The sequence below is a fragment of the Vigna radiata genome, unplaced genomic scaffold (assembly GCF_000741045.1).
Source record: "Vigna radiata var. radiata cultivar VC1973A unplaced genomic scaffold, Vradiata_ver6 scaffold_201, whole genome shotgun sequence".
Classification (NCBI taxonomy): Eukaryota; Viridiplantae; Streptophyta; class Magnoliopsida; order Fabales; family Fabaceae; genus Vigna; species Vigna radiata.
In genome coordinates this window covers 444,105-460,290 of record NW_014543621.1, presented here as the reverse complement: position 1 = coordinate 460,290, position 16,186 = coordinate 444,105, and the positions used below count along the sequence as shown (strand labels likewise).

General features: G+C 34.3%; 1 protein-coding gene and 1 long non-coding RNA gene across 3 annotated transcripts; both read left to right on the top strand.

Annotated features, from left to right (window-relative positions):
• Window positions 1-8,182: 8,182 nt before the first annotated feature.
• On the top strand, window positions 8,183-9,345 carry LOC106754718 (NAC domain-containing protein 104). Its single transcript, XM_014636780.2, has 3 exons — window positions 8,183-8,397; window positions 8,546-8,817; window positions 8,954-9,345. Exons 1-3 carry the CDS (start codon window positions 8,238-8,240, stop codon window positions 9,119-9,121), a joined length of 600 nt encoding a protein of 199 aa, XP_014492266.1. The 5' UTR covers window positions 8,183-8,237; the 3' UTR covers window positions 9,122-9,345.
• A 537-nt stretch (window positions 9,346-9,882) lies between these two features.
• On the top strand, window positions 9,883-15,617 carry LOC111241171. 2 transcript variants are annotated; one of them, XR_002666977.1, is made up of 4 exons: window positions 9,883-10,646; window positions 11,083-11,306; window positions 11,701-12,251; window positions 12,404-15,617. It is a non-coding gene; the product is annotated as an uncharacterized LOC111241171 (long non-coding RNA). The 2 variants fall into 2 exon arrangements; XR_002666976.1 differs by having other exon boundaries at window positions 9,924-10,646; window positions 11,701-15,617.
• The last annotated feature ends 569 nt before the right edge of the window (window positions 15,618-16,186 follow it).

Below are 16,186 nucleotides of genomic sequence, written 5' to 3'. Positions count from 1 at the left end.
GATAGCTTAAAGGAATTGATTTGGCTACCCATATCACCAAAATGCATTTACTTTTCGGAAGCCTAACCTATAAGAACTTCATGGTTAAGCGTGCTTAGCCTGGAGAAATTCTGGGATGGGTGACCTTCCGAGAAGTTTTCCCGGAAAGTGTGCGAGTGAGGACAAAGCACACTGGAAAGTCTTGTGGTGATGTGTGGGGACAGTCAACAGTCCCTGTAAGTTGCCGGGGTGTTACATGCAACACTTATCAAGTCTTGTTCATATGAAGGGTGCTTGGTTCCTGACTTGGTGGAAGTGTTCTATCATAATCTTAAATTTGAAGATGACACTATGAAGTCCCGGGTAAAAGGAGTAAATGTAGAAATTGATGATTTCACTTGGATGTTATTCACTGGACTTGAAGCCAAAGGAGCACTTTCACATTTACCTAATTCCGAGTTAAATGTGCATTTAAAGAAAGAAGTTCTATACTCTAATTGGAGAAGATATCCTGAAGATGTATCCAAGAAAGGAATGTATCTTCATGATGGTTTAAAGAAGGAAGAAAAAATCATTGCTCATATTCTTTCATGGATCATATTACCTGGAAGAAGTATTCATAATCGTCTAACCACTGAAGACATATATTTGATGCATGCTATTATAAATAATATCCCTACCAATCGGATATAAGTTATCAAAAATCATATAAAATTGGTTGCGTCTAAGAATTCTCCTTATCTACCATATGCAGTACTCATCAGCAGAATCCTCTTGGTACAAGGTGTTAAAGTAAATGATGAAAAGTTTTGCTGTTGCGATCACTCAAATGAGATAAACAATGACACTTTGATAGAATTGGGAATGAAGAAAACCTCCTTAGGATGGTTCTTCATAGACGAAACTATGTTCTCACCTAAAACAAAGTTTGAGATTTTTATGGCTGATCAACTAAAGACAAGAAGTGTTAATCTGGATATTCATGAGACATCTCAACCACAAGATGAAAGCAGCACACCGGAAGAATACTCTATTGGATCCTCTGAGATGGACTAAGGGCTATCAGTTGAAATATGTTTGTGCAAGTAGTTGTACTATGCTTTTGTGTTCTGATTTCTATGGCTAATAATGCCATCTTTTGTTGTCTTTTTGTTTTCCTTGATTGGTCTTATCGATGTAATATCTTCTTTCAAGGAATGAAATTAATATTTTGAATCAATTCAATTGCCTTAATTTGATTGTTTAATATCTTATATACTGATCAATTGATTCGACTATGTTTTAAGTGAAGCCGAATATGCTTGAACTATTTTACATCTTTACATTTTGACTTCTGTTACTATTGATTATATTTCTTGCTTAACTAAAATGCTTGATATGGAAAGGATTTTTTGAAAGTTTTGCAAGAAGAAAATTGCTTTCAGAATTACAAGTGGAACTCAACAATATTGGAAAGCAATATATTCGACTGGAGAAATACAACAATCGACTGTTCTATAACAGAATTATAAATTCCAATTCTGGAATTTGGTTATTATCTCATTGATTGCTTATTCTGAATATATGCTATTATCTCTAATATAAATTGATCTTTACATATCATATTTGAGATAATATTGTGAGATTGTTGATTGTATCATTGCATGACTAAACTATTTGTTATCCTATCTTTGATACAAATCTGTACAATACTGCATTGTGTGCTCTGTGTTATACTGCATTGTGCATCTGATCTGATTTTAATATCCATGCATAATGACAGGGGGAGTATCACATTTTATACATTTGTATTTCACATGCCTGCATTTCAGGGGGAGTTGTCATTTTCATGTGATTTAAATGTGCTAATGAGAGCATCACTACATATTGATTATTGCATATTTCTGCTTGATGCATCTTTGTTTGATATTTCAGCATAAATATCTAGAGCATACCTTTTTTGCTAATGCACAAAGGGGGAGAGATTGTATGAAAGCCTTATGAAAGGGGGAGAATACGAAAGGGGGAGAATGCATTTTTATTCTATCTCATATTCTGCTTATTCTGCTGATATTTTACTGTTTTGAATTAGATTGTGGAAACATGGTTGGTTATTAATCATGGTTGTGCAACATCAAAAAAGGGGGAGATTGTTGAGATTGTTGACAACACAATTTCTATATCAATCTAGTTTTTGATGATGACAACACATTGCTTAATAACATGCATATGTTGTTTGTTGTTATTACATGTTCTTATGCAAATTGATTGTTATATCTGTTGAACATCTTTATGTACAGTATTACATGTTCCTATGTTAATTGATTGATATATATCTGGAACATGTTTACATGCTTTATGTGCTATGTGCTATGCATCATTTCATATGTTTTACTGTACATGTTTTAAAGTTGAAAACCACAAGCACTCTTATGAACTTTTAACTGTGTGACAAAGTTCTTGTACAGTCGACTACATTGTGAATGGATTCGATTATGCTAAAATCTTGTGCAGATTTTGAGAATCAGTGCTCTGTGTATTTTTTGAGAAGAAAAGAATTTCAAAATGTTTTACATGGTTGAAGTCGATTATGTGTTTCACTCATTCGACTGTATCTGTTATCTGATTTGGAATTCTGTCATGCTCTTGGACTCTAACGGCTATATTTTTAAACGTTAGTTGAGCATTGATGACTTGGTCAACTGTATTAAATGTGTTCTGTTATTTGTTGACCGTAAGCTACTAAGTTGACTGAACTATTATAACTATCATAATACAGTCGACTAAATTAGTAGCGTAATCGACTTAGAATCTAACTGTATAGCAGAAATCTATTAATAGGTTGAACATAGGTTTGTTCAGAAGACTTTTGATGAACTGATAAATTTCATTTCTGTTTCAGATTTCTCTTAGCTCCAAGAATTCTCCAAGAAGACGGTGATGATCTTTCTTGAACGAGATTCATAGAGGAGACTTTTTGCGCTTATATTTGCTGATCATTATCTGCACAAGAAAGGTGCTTCTCTGCGATCGTGTTGAAGGCTTGGCATCCTATGAAGACTGTTGAATTATGTTGAAGGCATGGCATCCTGTGAAGACTGCTGGAATTATACCTGTTGTGATACAAGGGGATATAAGAGAGTTTCAAAAGATTACATTGTTCTTCTACAACCTAGGGTTTAGTTCACCATAATCATGGTGAATCTAGATGAAATACAATGAAAGAATGGAAGAAATTACCCTAAACTTGGTAGATTGGAGCCTAAGAATCCAAGGAACCTCCTCCAAGGTGTGTGGAACAGCTCTGGACGTTTCTTTCTGCCAAAAGATTGAGTTTTTATTCGCACTGGGGTTATATATAGGCAAAAAAGAAAACATAATTGAGCTAAATAAAAATAGAAAACCGCTCAGTGGCTAATCGCAGGACCGCTTAGCCCCAAAACTGACCGCTCAACGCCTAAAACTGCCGCTCAGCGGTTTGGTCAACATTATGGTCAACTGGTTGACTTTTCTAGTTGGCTAGTTGACTTTTCTGGCTGACTGGTTGACTTTTCTGCATTCTGATTGACTTTTCTGGCTGACTGGTTGACTTTTCTGCATTCTGATTGACTTTTCTACACCGCAACCATTTGATCTTCAACCTTTCTTTCAATTCATTCCAAAAACCTACAAGATCAAGGGAAACCAAGCATAAAACCAAGAAAACAAACTTTGACTCTCTTATTCTCTAACTTAATAAAAATGCATGATTTCAAGCTAATTCTAGGCCATAAAGGGTGTGATTTGATATCAAAATTAAGTATAAAAGTAACAGTTTTTCAATTGTTATCACAACCCCAAACTTAGAATTTTGCTTTTCCTCAAGCAAAACAAGATGTAACTCAATTTTCAAACAATCAATACAATGGATTAATACTTTCCAAAACTCTTTCGTCCAAGACAAGTAATCACTCTCAGCTTATCATAAAAATATCAGTCAAGATGTATAGATGCATTACTTCCATTAAACTCAATATGGTGGTCACATAATCAAAGTCTTTCCAATAGATGTTATTATCATGAATGACCAATTAACCAAGCACAGATGCAATCATGTATAACTGGAACTACTTCTCACTAAGAAAAGTGTTTCACTCAAGCACACAGGTGTATATTGAGGTGACTCATTCTCTCTACTATCACAATGTCACACAAATTAACTTTGCCTTTGATTTAACCACAATCAATCATACTCACAAGCAAGTTATCATCACAAGGACTTTTTATGGCTTGTAACGTTGTTGGGCTAAGAAGAACATTAGTTTTTTTGGATCACAAACTCCTTGAGTTAAGAGAGTTATTCACATTTATAACTTAAGCACAAACTTTCTTTAAACAACCAATCTCACTCATTCCCAACTTTCCCTTTTCTTTGCATTGATAAAGATAAGAATATGCAAGCATATAAAGTAGATAAGAATTTGGATATAAGAGAGTTTCAAAAGATTACATATGCTTATCTTTATCAATTGTTGGGTTCCTTACCTTTGCTTAATTCTTTTATCGTTTGACTCATTCGGTAAATGTTGTTTGTCTTTATTGATACGGGAACGTATAGTAATGTCATGAACTGGGGGAAATTCCTTGATTATGCTAATACTGCCTAAGAATAGGCGTAGCACGATCAATTGTATTTTGCTTCTATTTATCATGCATTATTAGTTACTAGGGGAGACTAGGAATAGCAAGCCGATAATTAGTAATAGGCTCTTTTCGCCAAGGAATTGGGTTAAGGTTAGACCAAGAAAGTTTGCATGACAATATGATAAATAAGCAAATTAGATAAGAAAAGTAGATATAAGAGGGTGGATAAGATGAAATTGTAAACCCCAAGAACTCCATTCATTCATAGTTTCTTTTAGCCAATTGATTCACTGCATCTTGCATGTTTACTTTTGTCTTGCATACAAAACCTAAAATTTAATTCTTTTCTCAAGTCTTATGCGATTGGTTTACATGAAAGTTAAGGCCTAAGAGTCCTTTGGGAAACGATACTTGGACTTACCCATTTTATATTACTTGATAACGATCTGGTACACTTTCCAGGGACTTAACACCTCCTATTTATAGTAAAACGTTCACAACCTTTCGTTTTCGAACCTGTATCTCAGCCTAGCAGTCACTACTCTTCACCTTATCAGTATCGCCTCGTTTCTTGTGCAAACTGACAACTCTTCGTCTCAACATCTAGTCATACTTGACACTTCATCATTACAACCTCTTTGTTGCTATACTTCTCGAGATACGGCTACTACAACAGTGCTATATGAAATAAGAAAATGAATAAAACAGTAAGAGTGAGAGATCGACCACCACAATTTCGAGTTGAATTGATGAGCTCAACCAAATTTTATTAACGTTGACAAAGATGACATTAAGCTTCACAAGACGCATTAAGCTCAAGCAAACGTTGTTGAGTCCAAACAATCTTATACATGAAATCAAAAGGCAACAAGAATTTCAAAAAGGATTCAGGCAGAAGACGATTACAGAGTAGAGACAATAACAAAGTAGGCAGAGAGAGAAAATAAATCGGGAGGAGAAGATTTGTACCAACATGCTACTTTTTAATGTATGAAATGATGCCCTTTAATGTTCTTTCTTCTTTCACCTATGCTCTTGCACATTCCTTTGCTCTTTTCATTACTTGAAATGTGGCCATTTTTCTCTATGAATAAGAACATTTCTTTTGTTCTTGTTACAGCTACTATATCCATGGGGTCAGATAACCTAAGAAATAAAAAAAAAAAAATTATACAGAATTGTGCAACACTAGAGACTGACACCATAATAGCACGCTTAAAACTCAACTATAGACATATTGAACTTGGGGGGATATTGTGTCATATATGTCCAAAGACATCTCGACCTCCTATGTCTAGATATATTCTACCCTAATAAGATGAGCCTACACCATAACAGCATGGCTGACAACATGTTAGTCAAACCAACCTCTAGAGAAAGTGTTGACTAAGTTGATAATCTAAAACCATGATTAAGGTATAATTAACGCAATGATTAAATCTCACACTAATTAGAGTTTAGCTACATGGATTAAACTTATCTAAGTAAAAAATTCGTAAATCATTATATACATAACATAATACACGTGACACATTATTACGTTCATTGATTATAATATTTATTATTATTGAATACATTTGTCTGAGTTAAATGTCAAAATAACTTTTACTTATATAATTTCCATTCGACTAATAGAAAATGAGTATTCTTAGAAAGAATAAATACCTTCAAATTAGAATTTGAAATTAATGCTTTAGAAAGTTTAGAGTTGGAGTTTTCGCATAAAATAACTCCAGAAGAAGATATTAAAAAATAATGTCAAATGAAAAATTATTTTGGATGTAAAAATATTTAGCTTATAAGTTTCATGATGGTAGAAAGTTGAGGGATGAGTAAAGATCTATGTACAGTACAAGGAGAATGTGAAATCAGCGGTGCGTATAAGAAAAAGCACGTATTGATCTGGCAACTGGCATGTCAAAAGGCGACAGAGAGGCATGTAGAAGGTTACTGTAGACGTGTTTTTGCTCCCACGTTGAAAGGTTCTTTTGCACTAGCAAACGAAACTCCACTAATATTCTCCACTTTATATGGTTTTTATGCATGGTTTTCAAGGTCCACGAAGATATCCAAGGATAAGGTTGAAGTGGCACTGCCCCAATCATAACAAAAAGGCTAGCACACACAGTAAAACCCTTGTCTTCGATCAAACCTAGTGCTTCCTTAAAGTGACCTTCCAACCACTTCAATATCCATCACGAAACACGTATATAAACTTTATCCTTTTTTGTGAACCCTTAATCATGGCTTATCATACTAAGCCACCAAGTTATTTCTCCACTATTATTTGTTTCTTCTTTACGTAAACACAACCAAGTTCCCACTCACACTCATTATTCTTTTCTTATACTCTCCCGTTGAGTACTGCAATAACTTTATTATATATTGGTTTTGCTAAAATAAGGCAGTTTTCTAAGAGATGAAGTTGTCCACATTCTTAGAATTATATGCTTCTTTTTTAGTCATAATTAAGCAGAAGAATATCATGAATGATTAAAATCTTCTGCTTACACAGTTGCGGAAATAATTTAAGTAATCACAGAATCCAAATTTTGTCAGATCAAGTTAACTGGAACACTGTAAATACCAAATTCGTCTTCAGTATTAAAGAAATTTGTGAAAAAACAGAGAGATTGGGAACAAAAGACCATTTCAGAAACGTTGTTGTCTTAACTTGAACATGCACAAGAACCCAATTATATTTACGTTGCAAATGATTGAATTAAATCACAAATGGATTCGGCTTTGGAATTAATGATTTTTTAGGGTGTCAATTGTACGTTGTTGTAACTTTTCAGAAGCTAACTATGATGAAAGGTACGTGAGAACATATGAGCAATGACGCTTTCATTTTGACGCGTGTTGCTGAGGAGAACCCTTTTTCTCGTGTCAGGGGCACGTCGTTCACACACTAGTGAAATTATTTTGACCACATCAGATATCAGATGTCTCTGATCTGCTATCATGATTGCTTTTCTACGTGGGTTTTTCTAACAGATGGCATTTTTTTTTTTGTGTGTGAGATCGCAATCGAATTTAGGTAATGCATTGATGTCTCATCATTGAAGAAAGGAGTGCAAAAATTTAGTTTGATGAATTGAGGTTTATGTGAGAAAACAACATTATATTATATCAGATATCATTAGTTTATGTATAGAAACATTGGTGAGAAATATCACATCATATCCCTTGTGTGAACTGCATGCAACTGCAATGATTAACGGGTGGGAAAGCGTATAGTAATGGATTATGCCAGTTAGGTTAAAGGAATAGATAATTAGATAAACGTGGAAAAATTTTAATGCACCATGCACAAAACTAGATGTGGGTCTCATGTTCCTTAATCCTTATCCTTCCTAATTAACTAACCATACACTAATTTAATCATTTAATGTTAACTTAGGTTGTAATCTTAGCTGGCTTGTTTTGTTAGCTTCCTTGGCCGGCATTCTCCTTCTTAACAGGTCCCACTTTCTTATTATGATGCTATTACACGTAGCGCCGCCTTTCTTACAGCAACTCACTCAATTTTTGAATAATAATGATAATAATAAAGTTTCTCTTTCTCTATCTCTAACTTTCTTCATTATATATAGTGACAAATCAAAACTGAATTGTGGTGCCAAATTCCACTCTCAAATTCAACAATACAGAAGATGGAAGATGCAAGTTTCAACCTTCCTCCTGGTTTTTTCTTCTCTCCAACTGATGAAGAACTTGTTCTTCACTTTCTCTATTGCAAGACTTCTCTTATTCCATGCCATCCCAACATCATTCCAGACCTCGATTCTCGCCTTCATCCTTGGGAACTAAATGGTATAATAGGAACTTCTTTTCAATTTTTCAAAACTATATATATATATATATATATATATATATACACACACACACATTGTATATGATATATAAGAATGACATGGCCATTTGTTGTATATTCATGCATGCATGTGTTTAATTTATGCAGGTAAGGCTTTGTTAAGTGGGAATCAGTACTATTTCTTTACCAAAGTGAATGAAAACAGAACAACGGAAAATGGGTGTTGGAAGGAAATAGGTGTGACGGAACCTATATTTTCAACTTTTGACAAGAAAGTGGGAACGAAGAAGTACTTGGTATTCCACATTGGTGAAGCTCCACATGTTACTGAAACCAACTGGGTAATGCAAGAATATCATATATGTTCTTCTGGGTTTGACACTGCGTCCTATGGAAGTTCTAGGAGAAGACGAAAACATGTAAGTTACTTTGTTAAATTCATTTGTTAAGCTAATTACTGGAGAATTAAAAACATGCTTTGAACATTCTTTTCTATTAATCATAAGAGAAAAAAAATTAAATAATATGTTAATATTGTTGTTGTCCCTGACACAGGATCAAAGTTGGAGCCAGTGGGTTTTGTGCAGAGTGTACGAGAAGATGAGGTCTGAAGGTGTAAACTGCTATAGCGATGACGATGACAGTGGATCAGAGCTTTCATGGTTAGATGAAGTTTATCTGTCGTTGGATGATGATCTGGAAAAATTTGGCATGCCAAATTAGATTGAATATTATTGTATACTGATGTTAATATATAAATATATAAATATATATAAAGGAATTGTACTTAATTATAGTGTTGAATTGTTTGAAATGAAGGTATTCAATGGCCCTTTTTACATGCAAGTTATGGCAGAAGTTAATCAAATACTTAAGTATTGTTGAATGCGATGAATTCTTGAATGTCTCTCAGGTTCCAATATGTATTTATAGTAGAACAAGATAATAGCTCAGGATTTGTTTTGTTCATATTGAACTTTTGTCTTTAATTTCTAACCGTATAAAGTTAAATTTGTTAAGAATTATATTTTTTATATTTGGGTTGTCCTACTTTTCAGTGTTAGTTAAAGAACTTAATTAAAAGTAAGTTTAATATAAAACAACTATATGCCTAATTCTTGTTTCCACTATGTCTATTTTCACCTCTATATTTTTTTGTTTGTTGACCTTTAGTCAAGTAACTCTAATACAAAATATATGATGTACAATATTCATGACATGGAGAATTTTACATGGACGGCCCTCAATTTTTCTACTCTTTTCTAATAAACTAAAAGAAATATTTTTAATCTTTTAATTGATTTATTCTAAATTATTTTATATTTTAAAATAAAAATGTTATTATTGGTGTTCAGTGTTTAGTAGAAAATAATTTTTTTCTCACTATATTTAAAGAAGCGAGGTGGTGATTGATGTCAAAAATATATTTTATTGCCTTGTATTTGAAAATATATTTTAACATGGATATGGTCACTACAAAAATAAAGCAATATAGTAGACGTTTGGGCACCGGGTTTTGAAAACCTTTTCTAATTATAGGCGATTTTATACATAACCGCAGTCAAGTTTTTTTTTTTTTTTTTAATTTTTTTATCATAATTTTTCCACACCCAAATAGAACTTTGTTTTTCACCTTCAGAGCTTGAGGTATTTTTGAGTTTCTTCACTGCGTCATTTCCACCTTCATCTTCGCGTCTCCCCTTCTTTGACTTTCTACACTGCGTCATTTCCACCTTCACCTTCGTGTCTCCCCTTCTTCATTTTTAGCTTTCGCCTTTCGACTTCTTCATCTTCACAATCCTTCGTCACTTCGCAATCCCTAGCCTTCTCCTCCTCCAAATTCCTAATTCCGAAAACCCAAGCATTAGGAGCTCACTGTTCTTGCGATTGACGTTTTTCAGGAGATCTCCGATGGTGGTTTTGAGGAGCTTGTGATTCGCACGGGTCGCCATTTCCATCTTCCCAACCTTTGTGTCTTGTCGTTTCCATCTTCACAGCCTTCGCGTCTCGACTTTTCTATCCTCACAGTCCTTCGTCACTTCGCAATCCCCAATTCTCTTGTTTTTCTCTATTTCAAATCCTTAATTCCAAAAACCTAAAGCTAGCCGATCTTGCGATTGGCGTTTTTGAGGAGTTTGCGAGTGAGTCGCACAAGGTGGAATCAGTCGTTGACCGGAGTCACCTCCTTCTTCACGGCCTCCTCGACGGTGTTAACACTTGGTTTACCTCCTTGACAGTGTTTCAAGATGTAAGCTTGTTAAGTTTTGTTAGATATTAATGACTTCAAAGATGCATAGGGTGGTTTGGTGGTGTTTGCTTGGCTCATTACTTTGAATCAAAGTTGTTGTTGTTAGATATTAATTACTTCTTTGTGAAGGTAATTCTTCATTGCTTCTCATTATATTTGCTTTAGCTGGTCATTTACATATATTAGAGTCTAGTTTTTAGGAATTAGAAACCGGATGTAACTTTTAGAATAGTTTTGTTTAATCAGATGTAAAAAACAACTCAATGTGGGAGTCAACTATATATTTACCTTATCATCTATATAATAGTAGCAAAATCGTTTACAGTGGTGGCAGAGATCTTTCAATGAGTGCAGTTTTGCATAAAAGATTAATTGAATTTTATGTAATGTCCCTTTATTGTGCTTCCTAATTGTTTTATATGTGTATACTTGACAGACTTGCAAACAAGAGAGAGTGCTTTGCTCTGTACTGAGGAAAATCCTATTCTTCAATTGGCTTTGCATGATGATAACATATGGGTTACATCAACGGACTCTTCAGTTCACAGATGGAGTGCTCAAGGACGGAACCCTCGAAAGATTTTTGAAAGAGAAAATTCTCTACTGATTGGAAATTTGTCACTTTCGAGAATAAGGGTGTCATTATAAGAATCTACTCCTGTATGTTATATTTGTTTTTCTCAAAAGTCCAATGCGCTAATTTTATTAATTATATCTAAAGAATGTCTGGGTGGAATTATAATTTAAAAATATATTGACTTTGTTGTTGAATGATAAGAGAGAATTACAAATAAATACTAATAGAATGGAATGAATTAAATTTAGTCACTTGTAGCCCTCTGTTACCATCACTTTCAATGCACTAAAATAATTGTAGAAGACATTGTCTCACAATATTATCATTCTGATGATAATCTTCCTTTTCTCTATATTATGAGATAGGATAGTTTTGTTTCCTTTTATCAATTTTCAGCTATACGTTTTTTATATTGCTGTTTTAATTTATTTTGATAAAAATTAAATTTAAATAACTTATATTCTTTATTTATTACAGGCATCAAGAGATACTCCCTTCCTAAATGACGTAAGAGGATTAATTGAAGAAATAGATTAGCAAAATCACTATAAATTTAGGCAAATGTGAGAAATCTGAGAACTTTTAGAATATTGTGATTTTATTTATTTATTTATTGGTATTTTAACTTTTTGGTATACTGTAAATGTTGAATACTCCTTTTTATGATAAACCAAATAAAGAATGAAAATTTGGGGTAAATAAAGAATGATAAACCAAACACACTTTATATAGTTTGGTGTGTGCATATCTTTATATAGGTTCCTGTATATAAACAACCAACATTAACTATTCCTAGTATCCCTGCAATGGTACAACATGTTGTTTTGGATGATAAAAGGCATTGTCCTGACAAAGGTAATCACGGTGTTTTCTGTTCGTGTTATTATGCAAAACATGTTAATATTGAGATTTATTCCGTAATCTTTTTGCCGTCTTCGGTGCTGGTAAATGGCTCTTCATAGGATACTTCTGGTTCAGTGAAGCTGTGAGAAATTACAAAAGGTGCTCTAATTGAGGACTATGGAAACGTAAGAATCAGTTTTCCATTCATTTGGTAATCTTGCTGGCAGCGTGGGAATGAGCATAAGTGTTCATTTTATAATTTTCAAAGTGCAACTATAGTTAATTGTCTCATTGGTTGGTTGAAAATAACTCATACTTTACATTTGAACTTATGTAGGTTTCATTAGAGGAAAAACAGGAGGACCTACTGAGAAGGTATGATATTCATCATCACCAATTTGACTCTCAATTATTTCTTGTTCTAACTATACGTGTTAAAGCTGCCGCCTCCTAAGAAATATTGATTATTAAAGAATTTTGTATGTCTTTATTCTATAATAATATATACTTTTCAAATCTGCATCTCTTGTTCAATAGCAGGCTTGAAGAAATTGTACATAAATGGATTCAACAATTTCAGTAATTTTCTCTGTTTCAGACAAAAAAAAAAGCATTTAAGAAAACAAAGAGTTATAAAAATGTTTGATAAAAGGTTTGTTTGTTTTGTTCGCAGGGGAAAGGAAGATGAGCAATTCTAAAAGACCTCATTAAAATTGTTGTTCAACACCCAAAGAATTCTGGTAATCGATTACCACCAGGCTGTAACCGATTACCAGGGACATTTTGCACATACAACACTCTAGTAAGCCATTACAACCATGCTGTAATAGCTTACCAAGCAGTACTACTACACTTCACCAGTTGGTAATCGATTACAATGAGTTTGTAATCGATTACCAGGCCCATTTTTGCCTACAAAGTTGAAGTCGTGCAGGGAGGGCACGACTTTACCACGTTGTAATCGATTACAGCTCCCTGTAATCGATTACAAAGAGCTAAAGTCGTTTTTGGGGTGCACGACTTCATCACTGTTCATGTGAACAATGTGAAGTCGTGCTTGGGGGGTAAGACTTCTTTATTAGAAGTCTTTTGGGCCCCCACGACTTCTCTATTTCCGTAATTTTTCCCAAATTTGCCTATTTCCATAATTAAGCAGTCAAATTTGTCCATATCCGTACAAAAACCCACTATTGTGACTTTGTTAACTTCCTCTAAACATTAGTTTTAACATATTAGTGTAGGAAAGCCATTTTATATCAATTAAATAAAAGGTAATTATTTTTTTTTTTATATTTGATTCTTCAATCAGTATAAAAAGCTTCACTTTCTATAAGAATGTCTCAATAATGGTGAACAATGATAAGGGCATGCCACCGAAGAACCAGTAATTTACCAAAACCATTGTACACACCAACAAAACAATAGAGCAAGCATTTGAGCATGAAGTACCTAGAAAACAATTGAAAGGGTTGAATAGTGTTATTGAAAAACTTTTCGCAAACTTTATTTGAGGATTGAAAGACTTTATGCTAATAGTTAGATGCTTGACTTTGGAAAATAATAAAATCTTTTCAAGTGCTTTTCAGTTGTTAAAATATTTATGTTGTAGCATTTTAATAATACTTCCTTTTTAATAACGAATTGTTTAATGGAGGAAGCATTTATGTAAAGCCTGAGAAAAAGACAACATTAGGAGGGTGAACACGTGGCAGAAGATAATGGGTTGAACCATTATTAGTAAAACTCTTGAAAAGTTCTGAGTTCATTTCCCATTATCTAAAAACCTTGCCTCTCTTCAACGTTTTCTTCTTCTCTGCTCTACCATCTCTCCATCTCAACTCAAATGTTAACAGTTAGTTTGTTGATCAGACGCTGCCTAGACAATCCGGGCTTCAAGAGCAACAATCCCATCCGATCAATTTTTTTTGTTGTCCTCCGGTAAGTCATTTTCCATATTCCTATTCTATGTTAGGGTTGTGATCATGTAGCAAGCCTTGCTGCATGTAGTACATTGCGCCTTCCTTCAAGTTATAGACACAATTAGGTTTCAAAATCTATTTTCTCTTTTCAATTGATAATCTATAGGTGGCTCTAACCTATTCTTGAAGAGTAAGTGAGATATCGAGATCTTCCTGTGATTTGAGCGGTTCGACTTAGAGGTAAGGGAAGCTGCGGTTGTTGTGTTGTTCTGTGAAATTCTTGGGTTGCACGAGTTAGATTCAGTAGAAACTGTGATAAAATGCATGTGAAGATTATGTGTTAGACTTTGATTATAGCTAATATGAGAATTTGTGATTTTTGCCTAGTTGAACATGTGCTACTGGTTGAGTCTGTTATGAACTGTGAATTGGATGCTTATGAACTGGTATTGATACAATGTTGCGATGATATTTAGTGGTTAGATCGAATGAATTTTGTTAAACAGATTAATAAAAGATAGTCAAGTGAAATATTGGGGTTTTAGGTCCTATGAAGAGAACCAAGGCAGTCAAAATTTGAATTGGGTATTTCAGGTTGTTCTGGCCAGTTTAGATAGCTTAAGTAAGTCAATTGTGACCTATTAGAAGTGTTAAAAGTGTTAAAAACAGTTTCTAAGTTGTAGAGTTAGAATTGGGTAGCTAGGTGGATGAAATTGAAGATTTAAAGTGTAAACCAATGCATAATCACTAGATAATGAGGTTAGAAACTGTTAAAATCAATCAGGCAAGTTCAATTCATTTTGTAGATCAAATTAGGAGTGTTAGAAGTTCATCAAAAAGCCTAGAATGAAATTCGAGTAGTTGAGTTCTGCAATTCTGCAGAATTTGCAGACTCGCTGTGCGTCGCACAACGAGTCGTGTTGGTGAATTGCTCTCTGCTAGGGCATTCGCGTAGCGCATGAGGTGCACTCTTCGAATCTCGAATGAGAGTGGTAGGCGCCTTGTGAATTGGATTTGTTGTGCCATTGGTGTTGGGTCTGGAAATTTACTAATTAATTTGAGGAGCATGATACATGCGCTATGCGAGAGTGGGAGGCCTGGAGCCTTTGTGGTTTAATTCGAAGTGCGAGATCCCTCGCTATGCGAATGCGTTGAACTGGGTTGCCTTTGTCTAAGGACTCGTTATGTGAACCAGATTCGCTATGCGAATGTTACTTGGTTTCGCATAGCGAGCTTGTGTGCCAAGCGAATCATTTCGCTATGACATATTCTTTTCTACTTTCTTTGTGAATGATAGTTGATGTGTGACTTATATATGGTTTTGTATGATTGTGAATGATATGTTATAAATGATGAGAGGATGTTTATTACTAAGATAATAGGGAACTTTGTTAAAATGTGATGTGGTTACAATTCAAGGTAAGATCTCTAGGTGAGATCATCATAGTGTTTAGAATGAATATAAGAGGCTTCTTTATGAGGGATTATCCTAACACTCTAAGGGTTTCATTCTCACTTAGAGAGGATTGACGCATGTGGTGAGAGTAGTAGGTGGTCTTAGTGTAGGCATTACTTGGAAGCCTATTGTGCGGTAACGGACTAACACTTGTGTGTGGTAGGGTGAAACCCGTTGACAATGGCTTTGCAAAGTAGTAGAGGCCACCTGCACAACCCGTCCTAGATCGATATTCATTCTAAGTCCGGTCGAGTTTAACTGAGTTATAACATGATAGTATGCATTGCTTGTTTAATTGTGTGAATATGATTCTTACATTACAAATGTCTTTAGATATCGTGTATGCTTTTCAACCTAGCTTACCCTTGTTGTTTGTTTGTGTTTTGTATGTGTACGTGTTCTCTTTGCAATGCTCATCCACTTGGATGTGAGCAGAGGTAGATGATGTTTCGTTGGAGCAAACATTGGAGGGTGATGATGTTGAGAAACAAGTAGGTTTCGTTTTAACACCAAGAGGGGAGGTGAATTGGTGATGTTTCAAAAACAAAATCTTTTCGCAATCTTTTATCAAAAGTATAAAGTTTTTTGATCTTTCTTGAAATGCAAGTAATGAAAATTTATATGCAGCGGAAACGTAGTTGACTGCTTAACAGATAAAGTCGACTGGAATTAAAGAATGCATGGATAGAGAAAATCAAACACTGGTTTTTATACTGGTTCGGCCAACAATGCATACATCCAGTGT